Source organism: Stegodyphus dumicola, chromosome 8, assembly GCF_044657685.1.
Source record: "Stegodyphus dumicola isolate Sdum_Otavi_A_Nest chromosome 8, ASM4465768v1".
In the NCBI taxonomy this organism is placed as follows: domain Eukaryota; kingdom Metazoa; phylum Arthropoda; class Arachnida; order Araneae; family Eresidae; genus Stegodyphus; species Stegodyphus dumicola.
In genome coordinates, this window is record NC_140775.1 from 89,414,728 (window position 1) to 89,437,952 (window position 23,225).

Consider the following 23,225-nt stretch of genomic DNA (forward strand, 5'->3'; position numbering starts at 1 on the left):
TATCAAATAAAAAATACTGACAAAATATTTACTTCAAGAAACGTGCTTAAACGAGAATGTCAGAGATGAAGTTTGTATTCAGTTTTCAAGCTTTCACGATCTTACAAACTGTGCATTTTCTGTGTGCATGGAAATAAAGTACGGACAGAATAAAATATTATAACTTGCTTACGGGTACGTAATAGATTGAATTCAAGCATTTCAGATTTCTGGAAATTTCCACTAAATATTCGTACAGTTGTTGTTCACTGTATCACAGAGTGCAATCGATAGAGACACTTCAAACTACTAAGAACGTTAAACACAACGCAAGCAAAGCGACAGCACTATGATAAGCCAGTAGAAACAGAGGTAACTTCTCATCCTAGTCTTGCTGGTTTCTGGAAACGATTGTAATATCTTTTTATTTAATAAGTAACTATATTTATTGTTGAAGTGGCAACGCCATATTTGCATTATGTAACCGTTGCTCGGCAACGTGAGAAATTGTTTTAAAATTTAGAATTCTGAAGTTTTTACCAGCTAGTAGTAGTATGAAAGTTTTGTCACTAAATAATTTCTTCAAATTATCTATCTAAGTGAACCAGAAATAAAATTTATGTTCTAATAAGAAGATTGCCTATTTTGTCAATTACTGCAAAAATACATTTCACCATCAACGAGAGGTTATTAAGGAAGGTTCGATTAACCTATTTACCATGCCGTCTGATTGAGTATGTAAAGATGTTATTTGGGTTTTGTCGATGTCAAGTAGTTTGCAGAGCTCTTTATTTACAGCCGAGCTATAATTTCTTCCTTGACCATAATGCTAATGAAGAAGCACTCCAATGCACTGCAGTCTGGAAACCTCTGCTACCGGGATAGCCTTTTGGTCAAGAATATGATACGCTTCAGACTACTTGAAGTTTAATAGCCAGGTCAACAATGCATGATCTGTAAGGGGCAGGAATTTTATGCCGTAGAAGTAATGGCGAAAATGCTGTATAGTTTAAACTATTGTGAGCAACACTTTCCTGGTGATACAGCAATTCCTCTCCGGTTTAGATAGACACTTGCTTCAGTATGCTAAGACACGTTCTTCATCATTTATTTCTTGGGACAAAACAGCACCGACACTCTCATTACTCGATTTTCTCTCGAGAATAAATTTTTTGTCGAGCTGAAGGTACGTCGGGATGGTCACAGATGGTATAGGCATTCTCACATTTTTTTGTCCACAAAAACTTCTGTTTTGCTCTCTGTCAGTTTTGTAAAGTGGTTTGCAATGGAAAAGAAGTCCACCACAAATCTGCTATAGTAGGTGCAAAACCTCAGGAAACTTCTCAGTTGACGGACAAATTTCAGAGCGTTTCCAGTCTTTAACTGCTGACACTTTTCGGAATCTCTACGCACGCCTTCGGCTGAGGTCACATGCTCGAGGTAAATCACAGGTTTGTGTGTGTATTTAATTATGGCAAAGCACACTAGAGCTATCTGCCTAAGGGGAGGGATGCCTTCGTGGAGGACTTTCTAAGGGAAACTGGCTCGTATACACGTTACACATGGGGAAAACCACGAAAACACCCATGCAGCCAGCCCTTTCGCGGGATTCGAACCTCGGACCGAACTACCAGTGTTCAGCGATTTTACCGCTCGGCCGCTGGCACATATTGTTTGAATAGTTAACATTTAGCGGGACTTAAGTTTAGATTGGCTTCTTTCAGTTTCTGAAGCATCTTCCTGAGATTTTTCTAAATGTTCTTCAAAACTCTTCCAGAAGATGATGATGTCATCCAAGTAAATCCAACAGACTTAGTAGGAAAGCCTTTTCAACACGGCCATCAGGCGATCGAATGCTGCCGGCGCATTACATAATCCAAACAGGATCACCTTGAACTACCAAACTCTTTGTCCGGTAGTAAAAGCGGTCTTTTCTCGGTCAAGGATGTCTATGTATCTAACAATATCCACTTTCGTTCTGAGCAGAACAATGGAAGAAGCCCAAGGATTACCTGGAGGCTCAATAACATTGCTTTCTTGCATGCCTCTTAGAAGTTTGCCTACCTGTTCCTACATAGCAATCAGTAGAAGTCTTATATGATGCTTTATTGTTGAATGATCCCCAGTATCAGTTCTCTTCTGTGTCAAACTGGTTGGACTTACGTCAGAAGACGAGCAGGAGCAAACATCTTGAAATACATGAATGACACATTCAACAGCACTTCTCTATTCATTGCTTAGTTAGGCAATCTGCAATAATTCCAATAACAGAGTCTCCGAAGACACACAGATGGGTGGACTATTGTGGCGTTTAACACAGGAGTACATGCTCCAACCAATTCATCTTTCTTAATGATTTTCCTTTATCACTGACGTTGGCAGCTCTACCAGGAGAGCTGTCGTCAATCAGTCGACGAGTGCCGAGGCTACAACTATTCCTCGCAGCGTGTTCAGTTCTTGAGATATTCCATTACGCCATATATAAAATTTCTGCTTTCGCCTATAGATCCAGAAAGAAAAGAATTATGCTCTTGTCAGTACTGTTATATTGTCTTGAACTATGATTTGGTGTACAGATTTAACTCCTTCAATCATTAATTCCGAATAGCGTTATGTCCTTAGAGGCAGAATGATGTTCGTTAGTATTAAAATCCAAGGAAAAGGTTTATGACCGTAGAAAGTCTAATCCTAGTATGCAAGGGTCTAAAATATTCACTATATATGCCGTATGATGGTACGCGGTATTTCCAAACTTGATGTTAATGTTTAATTTTCCATTGTCGAATATATTCCCAGACACAATCTGGAGGGTAACGCAGGATGGCGTTCAGATGAGTATGCTTTCCGTCTATCGATCGAGACCTTTACGTATTATGGCAACGTTGGCTCCTGTATCGATGGTCACATTGCAAGGAACTCCATTAATATGTCCCATGAGGAAAAGTCCATTACTGCCTCCACTCATTTCAGAAATCTGAAGCACTTTAAAATGAGGCTTCTCATTATCTGGCAAACTATGCCCCACGAGATGGTCACTAATTACTTTACCTCTTTCTTGCTGAGAGCAGTCTTAGCTTCCGTGCCCTGAGGTGTTCTGCAGTTTCTTCGTACTTGGTCTTTTGCACCACAGTTTTAGCCATTTAGGGTCTGTTTCTTTCCACTCCTTTTCTGTCTCAAGGCATTGATTTGTGTGCTTAAATCGTCTAAACGAAGAGTCATTTGATCCAGTTGATTTTTAACTTAAGCAGCTCTTATTGGGTGGCGGTCTCTACGAGTTGCTTGCTGGGCTACCTCGAATCTCATGGCGTATACTAGAGTATCCTTGGCATCCGTCATTCGCAGAGTTCTCTTTTTTAAAGTTCCCCGATGCCATAGATGAAGTAATGCAGGGACAAGATTTCCCTTGTTTTTATCGTGCACTCCGGAAAGGCGAGATGAGACAGCCTTCAACATCCGTGGAAAGTTTCTGGAGTTTTTCCGTGGGCTTCTGATGATGGAATTTTAATTGAAGCTTGCTATAATCTTATAAACACTTCTTCCCAACGCGCAGCTCCAATGCGACGGATAGAGCCTCGAAATCTAGCCTCTAATTTTCGGGAAGAGTCTGAAGGATATCCGCTGCGCCTGTTCTCACGGAAGGGGCAAGATGGCATGCCTTATCTTGGGAACTCCATCCATTCGCGTTCGCCACTACAGAAAATTGTGTCTTATACTCTTCCCAGGAGACTTTACCATCGTATTTGGATACCTTCAGAGAGGGACGGAAAAAAAATGGGTAAAAATTTAAAACCATCGGAATTACTTCCTGTTATCGCTAAATGCATTTCTTTAAGGTGTCACCTTCTTTAGTGGAAAGGAAGATCGCTCTTTAATTTGTTCCTTGAGTGATGAAACTGTATCTTCAATTTCTCCAACCCTATTTTCAACCGTATTTATTCTGCTTTCAGTAGCCTCGGATTTGTTTTCTATTAGGGCAGTAATTTATTTTTTCATTTCCTTATTGATAAGCTTCCATTTCTTCTTCAACGGAGTTGAAGGCTTCTTCCATCTTTACTTGCCCGTTTTCATCGCTTCTTTAACAGAGTCTTGTCCAGCTTTCCTCCATTCTTTGACATAATTGACGGCTTTTTCTATCTTTTCTTGAAATGCAGCAAAAACAGTCACCAGCTGTCTTAGTTGATCATACATTGCTATTGTCACTAACATTTAGCCCGACTTCTGACACCAAAAATGTTACGTGCATACAGGTTCGTAGCATATTGAATGCACAAAGCTCTGATGATAAGCTGATTTAATTTATTTTTATCGAAGGAAACACTTCAGAGTTCTGGAACTTTCCACACAAATACTCGCACAGGTGTTCCTAGGACCTCAGTGTACAATCGGTAGATGCACTTCAAACTACTAAGAATGTTAAATACAGCGCAAGCAAAGCGCATCTAAAAGGCGAAGCTTTCAATACTCCGAAGTCACTCTGAACTAACAGTTCACAACAATAATAACTGAGAGCAGATGCTATCTGCACTCTCGTTTAGTTTTCAGCCGGCCTCCGAGATAGTTCTAGCACTTTCTGGAATTACTGGAAGGCATATGAGGGCCGAAATACTGTTACAGATAACATAGTGGTAAACTACATTTATTCAATTAAAATACCTACTACGGTGATACAGAGACCAGAAAATGTCGCCGACTAGTTTGGCGAGTTTGGTGATTTCTCACCAAATTTGCCAATAAAAATTTATCGCCAAAACTGTTGCCATCTTGGCGATATCTCGTCAATTTAGCGAGATAGCTTTTTAATCAATGTTAAATAGATTTGCCACTGTATTCTTACATTTACGGTAAGTTTCGCTCCTCTAAATTTTCGTGTTGTTATATATATAAAAAAAAAATCACGTATAAATTCATTAAAATCATCTACGTATGAACAAAATTAGTGACAATATGCAGGCATACTTTTGTTTACGTTATATGCATTAATTTTTACATTTCTGTTCTTAACTTATGAGTTACGAATTCGAGAATGATGATTAATGTAACAATTATCTACGGCTTAGAAAAATGAAAAGAAAAGTTCATATAAATTTTTACTAATATAACGAGGAAAAGAATATTTAGAAGAAAGGGTTAATTAGTAACATTTCAAAGAGTATTTTTATTTCAGAAATAAATGTAATAAATTAATGATCTCGAGTTTTCCGGTTTCTCAAAGAAAGCAGTGATTGAGCATTTATTACCTACAGTTGCTTTCAGAAACTGTAAAAATGTTGAAGATGCATCTCGGTATCATAAAAGTAAAACTACATTTATATTATGATGTATAAATATTTAAAATTCCACCTTTTCCATTTCGTCGTATTTTATTAGTTCTATGACAGGAATAGAGATTCAGTAGTTTTTTCCGCTCTCCCTGAACTTGCAGTCTACCACACTGCAATTGCACTCACTTCTGCATTTTTTTTTTTTTTTTTTTTTTTTAGCTGTATTATTAAGCATCGTTTACTTCGAACTTACTCCACACAACACAAATCACAAAATTTTTAAGATGCATAGCAATATGCATGTGTTTAGAATTCCCGATACAGTGTTAAAAGTTGGCATATATTTTCATATATTTTTGAAGTCTCTTTTGCATCATATCAATATTCAATTTTCTTAGAAAGAAGACAACAAAATTTCATCTCTTTATTATTCACTTTTTATGCGCTAACTTTATTTATTAAATATATCAGGTCCTTCACCCTTGTGCCGCACAAACTTCAGTTTGACAGCAAAATCACAAAATATTAAAAACAACGTATCTTAAGAATTCATGACAGATTCTTAGAGGTTTCCATACATATTTTTATATCCGGTATATTATTTCTTTAAAAACTAGCTGCTTGCGCGGCCAGCTTCCTAAAATAGTTATTGTAAAAAGGAGAAAGTATTCGTATATAATGATTTTTAATGATTGAAGCTAGTTAATTTCATAAATATATTGAATATTTCTAATTAAACGTTTCGTGATTTTAATACATTTTTATTTATATACATTAAAATTAAAAAGTAGAAGAATATATTATTAAGAACTGTGCTTATTGCTTTTAAATCACTTTGTTTATTATAAACTTCCAGATTAAATTTGAAAATATGTTAGGCTTTACTGAATCACAACATACTGTCGCATGGAAGAAAAATTCTTCAAAACATGAAATAAATAATAAAAAAAATTCGAATTTCAAAATTCAAACTTCGAAGTGCACATGTTCGGGCGAGAACTGTGCTATTCAAAATCTGATGCCTGTAGGTACCGTCTTTTTAACATGCATACATACATGCAGAAATTATTTAATTTCTTTAAAAATAATACAGAGCGATAATGTAATAGCCACTTTTAGACTAACAATAAAAAACCTTCAGCTTCGTTTAAAATAGTATTATTATTTCAAAAAATACAGTACAATTTAGAAATTTATTAAAGTTTCAGTTGGAATGGATTTATTATTTATAAATATTTTACGAAAAGTGTATTCAGAAATAATAAGTAGAAATGATTAAATATTATAAAATATTTCATTTTCTACTTTCTTGAATTTCTGCGCATAGTCTATCCATTTTGCGATAGTAATTCACAGAGATACTTTGTTATAAGGTGACCATAGGTCTCGAATTTTCAGTCAAGGAATTTCTCATCTAACGTTTACCTCAGAAAAATTGCAGTAGGAGATGTTCTGTTCCTCATTCCTGTATTTCTCTCCCCAGCCTCCCAACATTACGCGGAATGTTTACTCACAGTTGCAGTTCAGACTTTCACTTACAGACTGCACTGCAATTTTTAATTGATATGGTAATGCAATTGTGATTTGAATTTATAATATATACGTATATATATATTTTTTTTTAATTATCAACGGTGCATTACGTACGTAACGTCCCCTTACACATTGTTACGCGGCATCTGAAAATAATTTTTTTGGTATTTTCTGAAATTTTAATTGTAAATATATACATCTAAAATCATCTTTCTTTTGTCACGTTTAAATCGTAAAATTTTGACTTCAACGTCATTTTAATTTTAAGTAAGTGTTAAAAAATTTTAAAAGTCTGCCAAAATGGTAATGTTTCCCGTTTGGCAATCTTTTATTTATCAGCGATGCATTACAAAAGGACTAAAGGACTAAGGGATGCATTACAAACGGACTAAGGATTTTATTGCAGTTTAATTTAATTTATTATTTATTTTTAACATCGATTTTTTTAGTAATGGTATCAAGAAAAGTAAGTGTACGTTTATTGAAGACCTACAGAAAGAATACACGTTTATTGAAAAAACTATAAGCGATTCGGTATACGTGTTCTTCAAAATTTTCAATAAGTCATGGTGGACGTACTATTAAACTTCATATAAATAGTAATAAACGTAAAATATCAAACTCTACTGCTGCATCTAGCGTGTCATTAAAGAATTTCTTCAAACAGAAGAAAATGGGTGATAAGAAAGAAGAATTAGTTACAGTAGAAGGTAATTTTGTTTACTATATTATTTGCCGCAACCATAGCTTTAAAGTCTATGGATTATCCGTCCAAGCTGCTTCAAGTGGTATTTGAGCCTAAATATACATATGTTCGAACAAAAGCCGAAGAAATAATACTAAATGTTTTCATGCCTCACGCTTTAACTGCTTTGCACAATGGTTTGGAAAAATATTTTTTTTTGTTTTTAACTGATGCGTCCTATCACAAAGAAATAAAACTTTCTCTAATACTTGTTAGATTTATAGATTGGAATTATGAAGTTAAAGTAAAAACTTTAGAATTTAAATCCTTACCTGGTCAAACATCCAATATTATCAGCATCTGTTTAACTACCTGTCTTGAAGGAAATAATTTAAAAGAGAAAGTTATTGGTTTTTACGCCGATATTACGAATTATAACTTTGGAGGAGCTGATGGACGTGGAGAAAATAATGTGTATTTTAAACTGAAACGAAATCTTAACTACGGTTTAATTGGAGTCGGATGTGCAGCGCATATTATCTATAACACTATAAGAACATCAGCTGGTGTTTTGCCAGTTGATATAGAAATGATTATTTCTAAGATATACACATATTTTAAATCTGTTAGAGTAGAAACAATGAAAAATTTCTGCTACTTCGTAGAAAAAGACTTTTAAATGATATTAGGGTATTCACAAACAAGATGGTTAGCATTACTTCTCGCCATTAGAAGGGTACTCTAAATGGCTTTGCCAGTAGAGGCTTATTTTCAAGCTCAAAAAAAGTGCAACATGCTTATTTTTAAATTCTTTGAAAATACAGTGGCTTTATTAACATTCAGGCTTCTATATTTTTCAGAGACGTTAGATTATTTCGGAGCAGGAGACATGAAAAATGAGCAATGCCCTCGCCGGAACTCAAACCACGGACCTCTCGAATACGCGCTGAGTACGCTGGCTATTACACAATGAAGGCATACTAAGACGGTGGGAGAAATACCTTATAACTTCATAAAAGATGTTATAACAATTGAAAATCAAACTGCCTCTTTACTTGATGTAATTGTTTCAATGGATGTTCTGAAAGATTCGGGTTTGAGTAAGATAGATTCCAATAAATGTTCAAAAAACTCAAGAGAAGTTTGAAGAGAATGGAGACGTGTCACAAGATCACAACACGAAGTTATTAAATTTCGAGAAGCTATTGTTTCATCAGAATTCTCTTACTTATTTGGAGAAATGGATAAAAATATTTCAGGAGATGGAAATGTATAGCTGTATCATATTAAATGAATTGAAACAGTCTTTTTGTTAATTAATGAAATGATACCAAATTATTGGATTTATCATAAATTATTGGAAATTGATATATATGAGGAATGTGCTTACTTTAAACAATGGATCACGGAAGAAAAAATTCTTGGAATTATAACATATAAGATGTGCCCAGTTCAGAGATGGATAGTTTGGTTTGGTTTATCTGATACCTTCTTGGAGGACCTTCTAAGGGAAACTGGCTCGTATACACGTTACACATGAGGAAAACCACAAAAACATCCATGCAGCCAAGCCTCTTCGCGGGAATCGAACCTCGGATTAAACTACCAGTGTTCAGCGACTTCGGGTGCTGGTAGGCCACTCACAGTTGGATGGAAATAATTGCATATTTTAAAATAACCAGATTTCTTGTTCGAATGTTTTAAAATTGCCAGTTTCTCTTTTTATCCTTCAAGTCGAGGAAAGTAGAAGTGAAACTAGAGGTAAATTAACCATGTAATTGCTTTAATTAAAATAAAATTTTACAGTGATACTATTTTAGCAGCGTTTTATTAATATTTTATAATAAGGAATAAATATTTTTAATTCTGTTTATTATGTATTGAGACGCGTAGAGTATTCAAGTAAATTTAATTCAGCAAAATGATTTTTGCAGATTGTACCATGGTTAAAATTTTCTATAAAATGAAGCTTCTAGTGAAAAGGAAATGTGTTAATACACTCGTAAATGGCATTGAAAAACTACAAAAGTAGTCTGAAAAACATGTTAAGAGAAGTATATTACAATTTAATGAGTAAATCTTTTTTTTTTTTTTTTTTTTTTTTTTTGTATCAAAAATCTGAAGTTTTTCTGTGTCTTATTATGTTATCCTATTTTTACTTTTTGGATTTCATTATACAAATGCACCCTTTTGAAGACTTAAAATACATTAGTATTTCGAATATTTAATTTTTGGTAATCAGATCAAATTATGATTGTTTTATTCAGTATACAAAGAAAACTTTTTTCCTTTCTAGAAATTACTGTTTATCTTTTGATGATGGTTTTTCGTATTTATTGCCCGTTTCATGACGATTTTTACTATTATTGTACTACTATTATTATTATTATTAAAATACTATTACTAATTTATCATTCATTTTATTATCATCATTATCTTCAAATAGTCATCGCAATATAATGTATCGTAAACAACTCATATTCATTTTTAGCAACATAGTTTCTCGATTATAACAAGATAAAAGCAAAATCCTAGATTGATTTCAAAGCGCAGCATTCATGTTTATTTTCTAACAATCTAACTTTCTATTAAAAGGGCGTGTTTTATACAGAGGTTCTACTTGGATAACGTATCTTTGTTAGTTTTCAGTTGTCCGAAGCTCTGCATTATACCCATTCACTCACATTATTATCAGGATTTTGTTGTTTTTCAACCAATTAAAAAAGCGTGACCGACAAGTTTAATATAGACACGTATTCGTAATTGTAATTAGAGAGGCTGAGAGCTAGAATAAATTAATTTCGTAATTTTTTTAGGCTTATGCTTAGACTGATCAGAGGTTGAGTTATTTAAATGTTTAAATATATTTTATAACATGCATTACGTAGAATGTAAGTTAAATACTATTCCTAGCCACACAATGACTATAAAATAGGTTGTGTATACCCATATGTTACCTGAAAATTTTAGTCATACTTTTTGAAATGCTGTCAGGATCATTTCCACTTTTATTTTGGCTGGCAAATTGCGAGTACTAGTATTATAACTAAAGGGTTTTATATATTTGTACGCTGATTTATTTTGAATGTAATTGATTGATAACTCAACTGTATCCTTATTCCATCTATGTTACCATTAAGTAGGAAATTGAGGTAGTGAACATTTAGAAGTTTAAATTCAACAAACTCTTTCATATACATTCACATCCGTTCTGGATATGTGCAGACGCATCTGCACTAATGCTGCAACTGTACTAGCATTTAGCATTATGAACAGTTTTTGAACGAGTGAAAAGACACAGCTTAAAAGTGGACGCTTTGAAGGATATGTTAATCACCAAATAAATTTTGACGAAAATCTCACGGACTTTTACAAGAAGATTAAAAAAATATATGTATTCCAAGAAATATTCATGCGTCAGAGAAATATAAGGCTACTCTATTAAAATAATTTAGAAGGGTTACGAATTTATTATTTTGTTTAAAAATCAATCCTGCGTTTTGATTTATTTTTTATTTACGTATTAAAATACTATATATCACTCTTAAAAAATAAATCAAAAATTATTTATTTTGATTTACATATATATTGACCTACATACCATCTCGATCAGAACAACATTAATAAAATAATTTATTTGTACAAAAAAAGTAGAATAATTATGCAAAAAGCGTCCCGAATTTCGAACTTCGAAATCTGGACACCTTATTTGTTACCAGTTCTAAGTAATTTTATTTAGTTCTCAGTAAAAATGTAAGCATATTACAATCTAAACAAGTGCATCATTTGAATTAATTTTTACTTGTGGGACTATTACTTGAACTAATAAATAATCTAATAACTAGTAAAATAATGATTATAATTTTTATTTTAGGACTTATTACGTAACTTTAAGTACAAAGATCCAGTAGTCACTCAAAGTATGATCATTTTTAAGGTTAGTAATAATGATTATTACATCTATTATTCTTATCATCTTTGTAATCTATTAAAGATTATATTGTTAGAAAATTGTTAGATTTTTGTGCCGTTAAATATCTTAATATGTTTAAAATATTTCAGGAGATGGAAATGTATAGCTGGATCATATTAAATGAATTGAAACAGCCTTTTTGTTAATTAATGAAATGATACCAAATTATTAGATTAATCATAAATTATTGGAAATTTATATATGTGAGGAATGTGTTTACTTTAAACAATGGATCGCAGAAGGAAAAAATCTTGGAATTATAAAAAAATAAGATGTGCCCAGTTCAGAGATGGATGGTTTGTTTCTCTGTGGTGCCAACTGCAGCTCGAATTTTTGCTGCAGATCCAGTACGATGCGCCAAAGCCATACGCCGAACACGGCCGTCTTCCCTTTCAGTTGTGCAACGTGGTCACCCGGAACCCGGTCTTATTGAGCCAGCACCTTCCTTTGATCATTGCTGCCAACAAGCATGCGCAGCTCAGAGAGGGACTGTGGCAAAACTGAAGAAAGAGATGCCTTCTTGGAGGACTTTCTAAGGGAAACTGGCTCGTATACACGTTACACATGGATAATTTAAAGGGGTACTAAGTAGTTTAAAAGTTTAAAATTTAGATTTTTCAGTTTTTTTAATAACAGTTTTTATTCTACTGTAGATTTTTTTTTCCTTGGAGGAAAATATCAGTCCATTTACTAAGTAATTAAATTTTGCGTGAAAAACTCATAAGATTAAAATCGGTATTATAAGAGCGAGAGGCTCTTGATTAAACCGCTAACATTTCTCTCTCGTTTTGATTAAAACAATAGCTAATAATCGAAAATAAATGTACACTGACGAAAAAATATCACTAAGAAAAAATTATTGTAGAATAATGGAATTTCGGCAATACATTTGTCTAGGCAACATATTTAATTGATTAAATTTTCAAGATCACAGGTTAAAGCAAGCGCGAGAAGAGCTATTTCAAATGTTAAAGAGGTGAAAAACTGGTGTTTCCGACAGTTTTTTATTTTATATGGAAGCATGCAAACAGGAATGCATTGTGTCGTACAAGTGCAGATTTCAATTTGGGAGATGGAGTTCAGTGCCTGTTGCACTTGGTCGGTCAATACAGAGACGGTTAATGCTGGTTGTGGATGACGCTGGAGTTGTCGTCCCATGATATTCCATGAATGCTCGGTTGGAGAAAGAACTTGCCATCTAGCAGGCTAAGGCGACATGTCGTCCTGTTGGAAAACATCCCCTTGAATGCTGTTTATGAATGCAGCAGAACAGGTTGAATCACCCGACTGACAAATTTGCTATCAGATTGCGCGGAATAATCACGAGAGTGCTTCTGCTGTCATACTAAATTGTTCCCCAGACCATAACTCCAGGTGTAGGTCCAGTGCGTCTAGGCTGCAAGTGCCTACATGGCCTCCTTCTAACCAACACTCGGCTATCCACTGGCATCAAGGCAGAACCGGCTTTCATCACGAAACACAACAGTTTCATCACGAAACACAACGTTGTAAGCGAATCGGGAGGCAATTATAAGTACCTTACGGAATCTTTTTTACTGCCATAAATTTGTATTCCAAAACATTAGCTTTTTTCTTAATTCTTTATTGAAATCATTCTAAAAATGTGTACGCGCCCCCTGTAGTTACAGATACGTTAACAATGTTTCAAATTTAGATTTTAAAGTGCAGAATAAGAAATGTATATTTAAAAATAAATTTGATATCGTGTATTAAAAATTCTTTGCTTTTTTTTCTGTGTACAGTTTTTGTCATATATTAATTATATAGTTACGTAAAAATGTAGACGTTTATTTTGCATCTTGTAACTCAAACGTTTCAGTTAAATTGCCCTAATTTCACACGTCTTCTTTCAGAAACCAAAAATTGGAGAAATAGGTAAAATATTTTTATTATTTCGTCCCCTTCCCGTTCTCACTTTTTTCATTTATTTATTCTTTTTAATACTGTTCAATAAACCTAGTGGTTGTGTTGCTATGATTTCTGTTCAATATTGTCTTCCAAATGTATGTCAAAAATTATTAAGTTTCATTTTCTTGTTATTTAAAGCCCATAATGTATTGGTGTGGTAGTGTATTTAATTATGGCAAAGCACACTAGGGCTATCTGCCTAAGAGGAGGGATGCCTTCCGTGGAGGACTTTCTAAGGGAAAGTGGCTCGTATACACGTTACACATGGGGAAAACCACGAAAACACCCATGCAGCCAGCCCGTTCGCGGGATTCGAACCTCGGACCGAACTACCAGTGTTCAGCGACTTTACCGCTCGGCCGCTGGTGGGCCCCCATAATGTATTGGAAATAGATAATAATTATTTCTATGGCCATTTGTTTTTTTTCGTCAATCTGATTATTGTTATTAGTTGGGCTAGTTCTTTATTATGTTGGATGGACTATATAGGTTTTGTTCAGAACTTAAAAGATTTTTTCAAGCATAGGCGAGTAACATAACGAAACCGTTGAAGGCTGGTAGTCTTGCATCTATTTTCTAATTTGGTGAAATTAATACATTACAGTGGCTGTACTGTGAAGGGTTAATTTACGTTGAGTGTCGGGACAATTCAAGTTGAGTGTCGGTATACTATGTTTAGAAATATTTAGTAAAATGTCCTGTAATAATAAACATTGTTTATTTCGATATTCTTGTACTATTATAAATTATAAATAATCCTTGTATGAAAGTAGTCCTAAGATTATTAAAAATAGGAAAATATGCACAAATTCAAGCAATAATAATAAATTCTCTTAACCTGGTAGCAGCAAAAGATCTTACGGACCCTATGTTACAATAGCTAGCATATACGTAATGCGCAAACGAGGACTTCGCTTTCTGTCGCTTTCTGCCCGCTATTTTAGCAAAGTTCGCGGATTTAAAAATTTGGGATCTATTGGAGATGAATCTAAAATATCTTGAGCTAACGGCCATCGCATTGCATTCGCCTTTCTTGTCTTTGAATTTTGTAGCAACTCAAAGTAATTAACTTGACGAGCAAAGTTTTATAATGAGCTGACTACATTTAAAAAATACTATTTTAAAAAAATGATAAGTAAAGTTATAACTTCTGTGGTGTGAAGTAACTTTGCTTTATCCACAAAAGTTATTCGGCGCCGGCGCCTGTTGAGATATCGCCACCAGTACTGCCTGACCGGGAATACAAAATACAACTCAGATGTAAAATCAAACCAGAACTTTATTAGACACACTAGCGTTTTACAAAATTTTAAATGATAACGTAAACTAAAACAAACTCCTTTCATGCAAAACTTACTAAACAGACAGTTTGTCTTAATGCCACAATTCCAGTATTTACAAGAATAGCTTAAAACTGAAATCTACAAACAGCTGGGGCCAGAACGCAGTCACCGAAATAACAAGGCCTTGACACTGCGATCGTGATGCCACTAGCAGTGCGTAAAAGGAAAAACGCGCTCGCACCTACTTAAGTCAGAAATGTAATTGTTTCGCTGGTTAACAAGGCTGATCTCCTTCCCCCCCCCAATATCGATATGAACAGTTTATTAATTAAGCATGTTTTCTTCAGCATTCCTGAAATTAAGACATTTGAAGTTTCTTCTAGTGAATTAATAAATTAACTTTTAAATTTTAAGTTGCTTTTAAATAATTCACAGTATTTGTTGCAATACCTCTCCTTGATAAGCAAATAAATAACCCATAAAATATTATATGATTCATAAAAAGGTTATTTAAACAGCTTGATGTTTAGATACTTTAAATATTAGACTCGACATCAATTCATAATTAGGTCAAGCAAAAAAAATAATAATAAAATAGAATCATGCACCAAAACAAGTTACTACAAAATTATTTTCAAAATTCTTAAGTGTTTCAGAATCATATAAAATGTCTTTAAATTATAAAATTTATAATATACTCAGCTTGATATTCAAAACTTTAATAAACAATACTCATAGTTTTCTTTAATATTATTTTATCTAATTCACTGAAGTTTTTCAGCGCAGTGAATAATAGACTTTCTATAATATAGATCACATAGTTTTTCACAATCATTATTGCTCACATTTTATATGCAAACATAAGAGAGTAAGATATGTCTTTCATTTATAAAATATACAGTCTGCATAGCTTTATACTTAAATATATTAAAAACAATGCACATAATTTCCTTTAATCATTATTTATACAAAATGATGCAAAATGTTTAGCAAACTGAACAGCAATTTATACATGGGATGAAATTTATAGCGTTCTGAATACCGCTGTCATTTCCCATCAGACAATAATCATACACATTAATACAGTAGTAGCAGATATTAATAGCATACCTAGTATTATCATTTTGAAAATTGCCATTAGCATGTATATTATTTAGAAAATATATTGAAAAGAAAATGAGTTACTGTTAGGAAATTTTAATTGCTATTAAAATTCATAGTTTGCAGTTTTCCCTTTTTTGTTACAGGGATGTGATCATTTTTCAGTAGAATAATTTTTTAAAAACAACTTGTAGATGTTTTCAAAATTAATTTAATAAAGCATTTCTGGAATGGCCATTATCACAAGTTTTACAGCTAGTAAAAAATCATATTCATCAATAAAAGTAGACGTTAACTCTATAGCGATATTTCTTTGATTATTTTGCTTCAAATATACTTTTTCATTTTCTTAGCTGAATAATTTTTATATTATGACATAATCATAAGTTATTGCAGTTACAACATCTATAGAGAGGAACAATTTGTCTAAATATCATATAAAATTAATTTCCACTTAATTTTGTGTTTTTGTCAAGGACAATTAGTTTAGAGCAGGAATCATATTCGAGTGTTTCTGAAGTCATAAACAATCAATAATTATATATATAAGTCAAAAGATTGGTAATACATTTTGAATATTTTGAAAATAATTTTCAGAAATATTTTATTCTGTGCATAAATCTAAAACCTTTTGGATATCATCTGTAACATAATCTTCTCCAATGCAGTCATTTAAATTATCACCATGCGCTACTAGGCCGAAAATTCTGCATTCTTAAATTTGATTCACTTTTAAATGTTTATCGTATTGATATTAGGTACTGAGAACCAGCAAGTTTCCGATATTTACTAAACAGCTCTTCTATCGTGTCTGTTTGTATCTTTCCTCTTTGGAAATATTTAAATCCTAACTCATGAAAACAATATTAAATAATTCTAATAATCCATATGTAGTGTGCAAATATGTAGTAGGAAACAGCAAAATACGGTTTCCTTAGTAAAGTTCCCTGTTGTGGAAGCGTTAGCTTTCCAAACATCTAACCATAAAAAAAATATTTCTAAAAATGTTTCGTTCAAAGAATTACTAGGCAACATTGCCATTTGTAATGGACCATTTAACCTCTAACTTTTTCAGAAGGTGTTTCAATATTAATAATATTCCACCAGTCATAAATCAGTTTTATGAAACAAACAGTACTGATATAATTTGAAACATGATTCTCCTTATCAATAGTAGAAAGGCGGACAGTAACATAGTTGATAAAAATGCTATTAAATCTGACATTTTGTCTCTCTATAGGTTGTTTGATGGGTTGAATGATTTTAAATACAACCCATATGCCTATTTTTATAAAAGAATTTTAATCTATTTCATAAAGCAGTTTTAAAAATTTAAATGAGGCAATGGATAATGGTAATTTCTCAAAATCAGGATAATAAAACACTTGTTCACAATTTTTTTGATTCAGCCACTTATTTCTTATATTTTTAAATATATGAACAAAATCCATGATAAAAAACAAAGGATAACCTTTATTGTATGGATGTTGATAAATAATACTTAACTGGGATAGGGAAGAAAAAAAGGCATTGCCTAATGTGATAAGTATTAAATCCAGAACATACTCTATAAATTATTCTTAGATTGATTTATTTGAGTATGGCAAATCTCTCGAGGAGTATCTGCCTATGGGGGGGGATACTTACGTAGAAGGACTTGCTATGGGAAACTGGTTCTTATACACGTTACATATGGGAAAAACTACGAAAATGCCCATGCAGTCAGCCCGTTCGCTGAAATTCGAATCCTTGACCGAACGAACTACCAGTGCTTAGCGACTTTTACCGCTCGACAGCTGATGGGCTAAATTGTTCTTGGAAGTGGCATACTTCTAAAAAATTTATACACATGAGAAGCCTTGAACAAACCAAATTAAATTTTACGGAAGATCCTTTTTTCTCACCAAAATGTTCGATTGTTCTTTTAATGTCTGATTCTACAAAATGTTTTTCACAAATCTAAAAAGGTGGAAAAATTCAATATCGACTACCACTACAGATTCATAGGAAAATCTTACAGATAATTTCAATATAAAATGAAAATTCATGTTTCCATGCAATGCATTCAGAAATAAATTTAGGAAACGGGAAAATGCTTATCCAGTATATATACTACTCGCGGCGTCTGCGCAGACATTCAACGCTCTCAAATTTGAAGGATTCAGAATTCTTGTATCTAGTGCATAGAAACTCTTCTGCGCATTTATGAAGTTTCTCGCTTGTCTATTGTTTACTTAAATGTTATACCAGGTTACTCATTATTATCTCTGGTGTTTCAAAATAGTATAGCAAAAAAACGAACTTTGCACTAAATACAGAAGCAATTAAAGTTCTTTACTATAGCAATTGGTAGTACAATGGCCTGTGTAGTGAGCATGAATGTACTGCAATTGAATTCCCCCCGGGGTGCACTGTAGTGACGGGTGTAGTGTACATGGTTATGCTACAATTGTGGTTAATGCCGCAATTGCAACATGAAGATGACGACTTTGTTTTCCAACAAGATGGAGCTCCACCACATTGTCTGTGCGATGTGCATGACTACTTTAACACACAATTACTAGTTCTTTGGATTAGGCGAGATTCCGAAGATGAGGTACCTCTTTTACCATAGCCCCTACGCTCACAAGTTTAAATACCGTGACCTTTTCCTTGTAGGGCTACGTAAAAGATCTTGTTTTCGTACTTGCTTTGCCGTGTGGCAGAACTGCGTGAAAAGATCACACAGAGAGTGGAGTGCTGTCAATGTCGTTGATAGTACCATGCTGAATAGAATTTGGCAGGAACTGGAATTCCGCATTGATGGGGAATAGTTTATGGGCAACAAAGGGTTCGCACATAGAACACCTGTAAGGGCTATACATAAAACTTGAATTGTTTCTGCATTTAGTGAAGCGTTCTTTTTTGCTGTATTCCTCTTAGTTTTCTTCATTATAGCCTCCAGAAAGAATTACGAATTTATGAATAAAATTTTAATTATATCTCAACACATTTCATTACAGATTTAATTAAATGCTTTCGAATTAATGACTAACTGCGGTGTTATATGTTAATTTATGTTTCACCATGATTAATTTCAGATTTTATCGAACTCAAAATAACACACGCTAATCAATATCAATCATGCAACAATAAGTGAGGCCTAATCTTTGGAAAATCTAGAAATACATATTTTTTTAAATGTACGAATTAGAATATTTTTTTCAATTAAAAAAAAGCATGCATGTTAAAAAATTGATCATACATAACTTAGAATGTTTTGATAGTACGTAACCACTTTCTGCGCATCAAATCTGATTTAGAAAATGAAAACAAGGGGACTTTTTCAATATTTGGATAATTTTCCTCTGCAGGTAGGAATACAACAAGTATAAGCTACTCTTAAACAGATTATTACCAAGCAAAACATTTTGAAATCTTTTAAAAATGTCCTTCCCTTAAAACTACAAGAAGGCGGTACCACGAAGTGGATTTGTTCATTACCACCGAAAAAATTGTGGCTGCTTGTTAATGTCTATTAGTTACTCCTCTAGTGACGCCACTTGCAGCAGAAGGGAGGCCTTGCTTTTTTGGTGGTAACGGTTCAAACACAGATATCATTAACTTATTAACAGCTTACTAAGCACAGTCGATACCTCTCGAGATCTCATTCGTGTTCCTGATGGCAATTTAAACAAGCAATTTCGCAGCAACTTATGCAAGCTCCGATCGGTTCATAATTAAGATCTTACTTTTAAACTACGCCCCTCGTCATTAAGTTTGCAAAACCTTCAGGTCTGAACAAGTATCAGGAAGAGAGAAGAAGAACAGAACAAAATTTAAATTAATGAATTATAAAGGACAAAAATTAAATTCAATAAAATTTAAGAATAATTGTTACAAAATAAGATGTAACTAAAATATAATGGGAAAAATGCGTCACCATTTTAATTTTGTTAAATTATGTAAGTTGTAATGTTTTCATGTTAAAAGATATAATAACTATATTCAAGTCATCTTCTGTAAGGTTAAGGTATGAAATCGATCAGCTGCTTAATTATTATCTTTTGTCATTGAAAATTCTTCTTTCAAATTCTATACTGAATTTCAGTACTGAATATGTGTGTGCATTTATTTATATTCTAAATTCTATTTTCGTTAGTTCGACCTCATCAAGATTCCACATTTTTATACACTGAACCTCCAACCTGCATAGGGCTTTGGTTTCCTCTAGAGGATGCTACTGTAGAAAATGGTTGTCTATGGTTTGTTCCAGGATCTCATAAAGGTAGTATTAGCAACTACCAGATTTTCTGTAATTATAGATTTCTTTAATGTAGTACTCCCTTTTACGTAGAAATGTTCATCACCAAATTATTTTCAGATTAGTTTGTTTGAAAATTTGGAAAACTGTGCTTACGTTAAGTGGTAGTTTCAAAAATAATGCTTTAACATCGTATCTTCACTTACAAGATAAAATATAATATGTTGATTTAAATTATCCAAAAAATATATCTTCATCAATTAGTCCACTATGTAAACAAAAATGATGATAATTACAGTAATGAAAATAAATAAGTAAAATGTATATAAGTTACAAAATAGAATCTTTTAATTATTCTGTACTTATAGAAAACCTCAAGAAATATTAGCATGAAATTATCATCAATAGTTACAGCATTGGTATTCAAATAAGAACTCAACAATAAATTTTACACTTCAGTGGAGATCGAAAATATCACTTTCATTTATATATGGTTTCATTTTTTTAATAAAACCAACATTGTAAACAGAAACATTCTATTTCTCTACAGCAATATTACCATGACCATGACCATAGATGTCTAATGTTAAATTAACATCACGGAAATCTATAACCAGATGTCAGTTTAACTCAAAAGTTAATATTGATGCCTTATGCAGGTAAAAATTCGTTAAAATATAGAATGATTTATAAGATTTTAGAGCCTTTATATAATGTAGCAGATGCAATTAATGAACTTAGTGTTAGTTCTTCAATGGGCCAACATAGCAATGAATCTGAAATTTTAAAGCATGAAATTCTTCTTAAAAATACGAATTTATATTCTGTGTGTACTTTGTGACATTCTTTCTGTAATTTCAAGTGAGATCGAGAAGAAGGCATTTTGTACTGCTTGCTTCAGCGATCATTGGTTCTATATTAATTCCTAGATCTTGCCTCGTGATAGTGCCCTGTAATAAGTTATAAACAAACACTGAATTCAGAGTTACATGAAACCCATGAGAATAATCTTTCAGGTGTTGGATAGCAACGTCCTGTTCAGTCTCAATGTTTAGCAAGTTAAGCATTTTAAAAAAAAAGATCCGTTGAAGTCCGGGCTTGTTGTATCACTGGGAAGTGTACCATAATTTCTTTGTAGAATTAGCCAAGTTGTCAGGATTAGTAAACAGGCTGCAACATTCACGGGACAATTAAAAATAATTCCAGACTAGATTATATCATACAATCATCACATTCGGTAGACTGAGTTCAGTTTCTAATTAGTCATGCGCAGAGTTGCTCACTTTAGTACTTAAATTCCCGTTTCTTTATTTTAATATATCGTTTGTTAAGACATCCAGGTACGTAGATTTGCCCCTCCCGTTGAACATGAATTTCCAAATGTTAAATATCGCACTTCTTTATGTGAAACTCAAGTGCAGTTAAGAAAGGGTTTTGATAGTCTTTCGTTTTCTTTGCTGATAACACAGCAGTTATTATGCTATATTCAAAGTTTTATTGCATTGGGAAAAGACTTACCCCTTTCTAATCATTGCAAGATATTAATATTAATTATAGCTAAAATACCTATTTAGTTTACTAAAGCATGATACATTCCACATTCTCATTTTTTATAGATCCTGTTCATCAACGGTTTGTCAGAAATCCAGATGGAGAGCCCTTGTTAATTCTTCGAGGAGAGTTACCTCATTATGATGATGACCAATATGTTCCAGCCCCAGCTAAGAAAGGTAACTGAAACACCATTTATAATTCATGCCTTTTTAAAAAGATGTTTTCTGCCCTTTGGCAAGAAATGGGAGAATAGCGGAAATAGCCCAAAGGATGTGCCAATGTGTACAGTAACCTTCTCATTTTAATGAACACATCACATATATCCTAACATTTACGTTGACTCACATGAAATAGACCTATTACCACTTTTACAACACAGCTAAATTTGTATGCTCCAAAAAATATGATAAACAAAAAATATTAACACATTTGGATTTATGTTAACCTTAAACCGGTTTAACAGACAAAACCGGTTTAAGGGCCCCCCAAACATTCCCAGTTTGGGGAATTCCGAACTTAAGAGAGGACCCCTTAATATTTCGCAATACATAACTTTTTGTATCTTTCCTTGAAATTCGCAAATTAGCTATCAATAGTTACCGATTAGCTTCGTGACAGAAGAATGGAAATTGAATGATATCTGCAACGTACCACTATACAGCAAGCAGACGTAAATAATAACCAAAATACGTTGAATTTATCACTAAAACAATACTTATGTATTTCAAATCAAAATTCTCAATTCTTTAAATTCTTTAAATCAAAATTCTTAAACACCAGAGCGATAACAACGACTTTATTGAAATTCTTTGTTAGGCAGACCGCCATTACCAGTTTCTGCCTATTCTTTTGGTCTAGAATACATTAATAATGCACTTGTTTGGAAAAGAATAATAAGATTTAGAGTTGCTGCAATTTTCAGGTTCTTAATTTAATGCAGAAAAGCGTCCATTCAAATTATACACCAAATGACTGACATGCACATTATTATATTTTTAAACAGAAATTTAGAAACCAAACTCTGTCCTTAAATTTCCTTTCCTGTTTAGTTGCTTTTTCTCAACAATATTCATATTTCACTGCATAATTTCCAAAATGCGACTATTAGAAAAGAGGGAATTATATCCTTTGGCTGGCCATATCCTTTCTGCTCTATCAAATATTCTCAGATTAGATTGACCGCAAATATATAATTTCGAGGTTTTTCTCACAGACAGATTTTACAGACGTATTAGTATATATAGTGTATATACGAATGGATGTTTCTGCGTACCTTAAATAGTTTTGCAGTATATAAACGGGGTTAGATAAAACCAGCCTCATGTCATCATTTATGCGAACATAAAAATATATTCATCCAATATGAATTTCTACTTCATGTAATTTCTGCTTACCTAGTGCTTTTAAATGTATATTGTGGCCGTATAACAATTGAAATTTTAAAATGGATTTTTTGAAGAAAACATCAAAATAAAAGTTTAAATTAAATAAAATTTTAAAGGAAACGGAAGATGGCAGTGTGAGTGTAATTAAACAGTGTAATGATGCGGAAAATAAACCCAAAACTATGCGTGATAAAGCTTCCACAAACTTAATCCGAGGAAAATTCTTCAATTTAAAAGAACACAGTGAGAACAGAGGGTAGTGTCTTAAAGCTTGTAAATATCACAGAAGTGTTTTGGGA

At 33.0% G+C, this 23,225-nt stretch overlaps 1 protein-coding gene across 1 annotated transcript in view; it reads left to right on the top strand.

Moving 5' to 3' along the window:
• LOC118202338 (phytanoyl-CoA dioxygenase domain-containing protein 1-like) overlaps nt 1-23,225 on the top strand; it is a 40,134-nt gene that overhangs the window by 11,773 nt on the left and 5,136 nt on the right. Inside the window, exons 6-9 of the mRNA XM_035374500.2 lie at nt 11,333-11,395; nt 13,306-13,327; nt 19,886-20,011; nt 21,604-21,717. Coding sequence (XP_035230391.2) covers nt 11,333-11,395; nt 13,306-13,327; nt 19,886-20,011; nt 21,604-21,717 — 325 coding nt within the window. The remainder of the gene's footprint in view (nt 1-11,332; nt 11,396-13,305; nt 13,328-19,885; nt 20,012-21,603; nt 21,718-23,225) is intronic.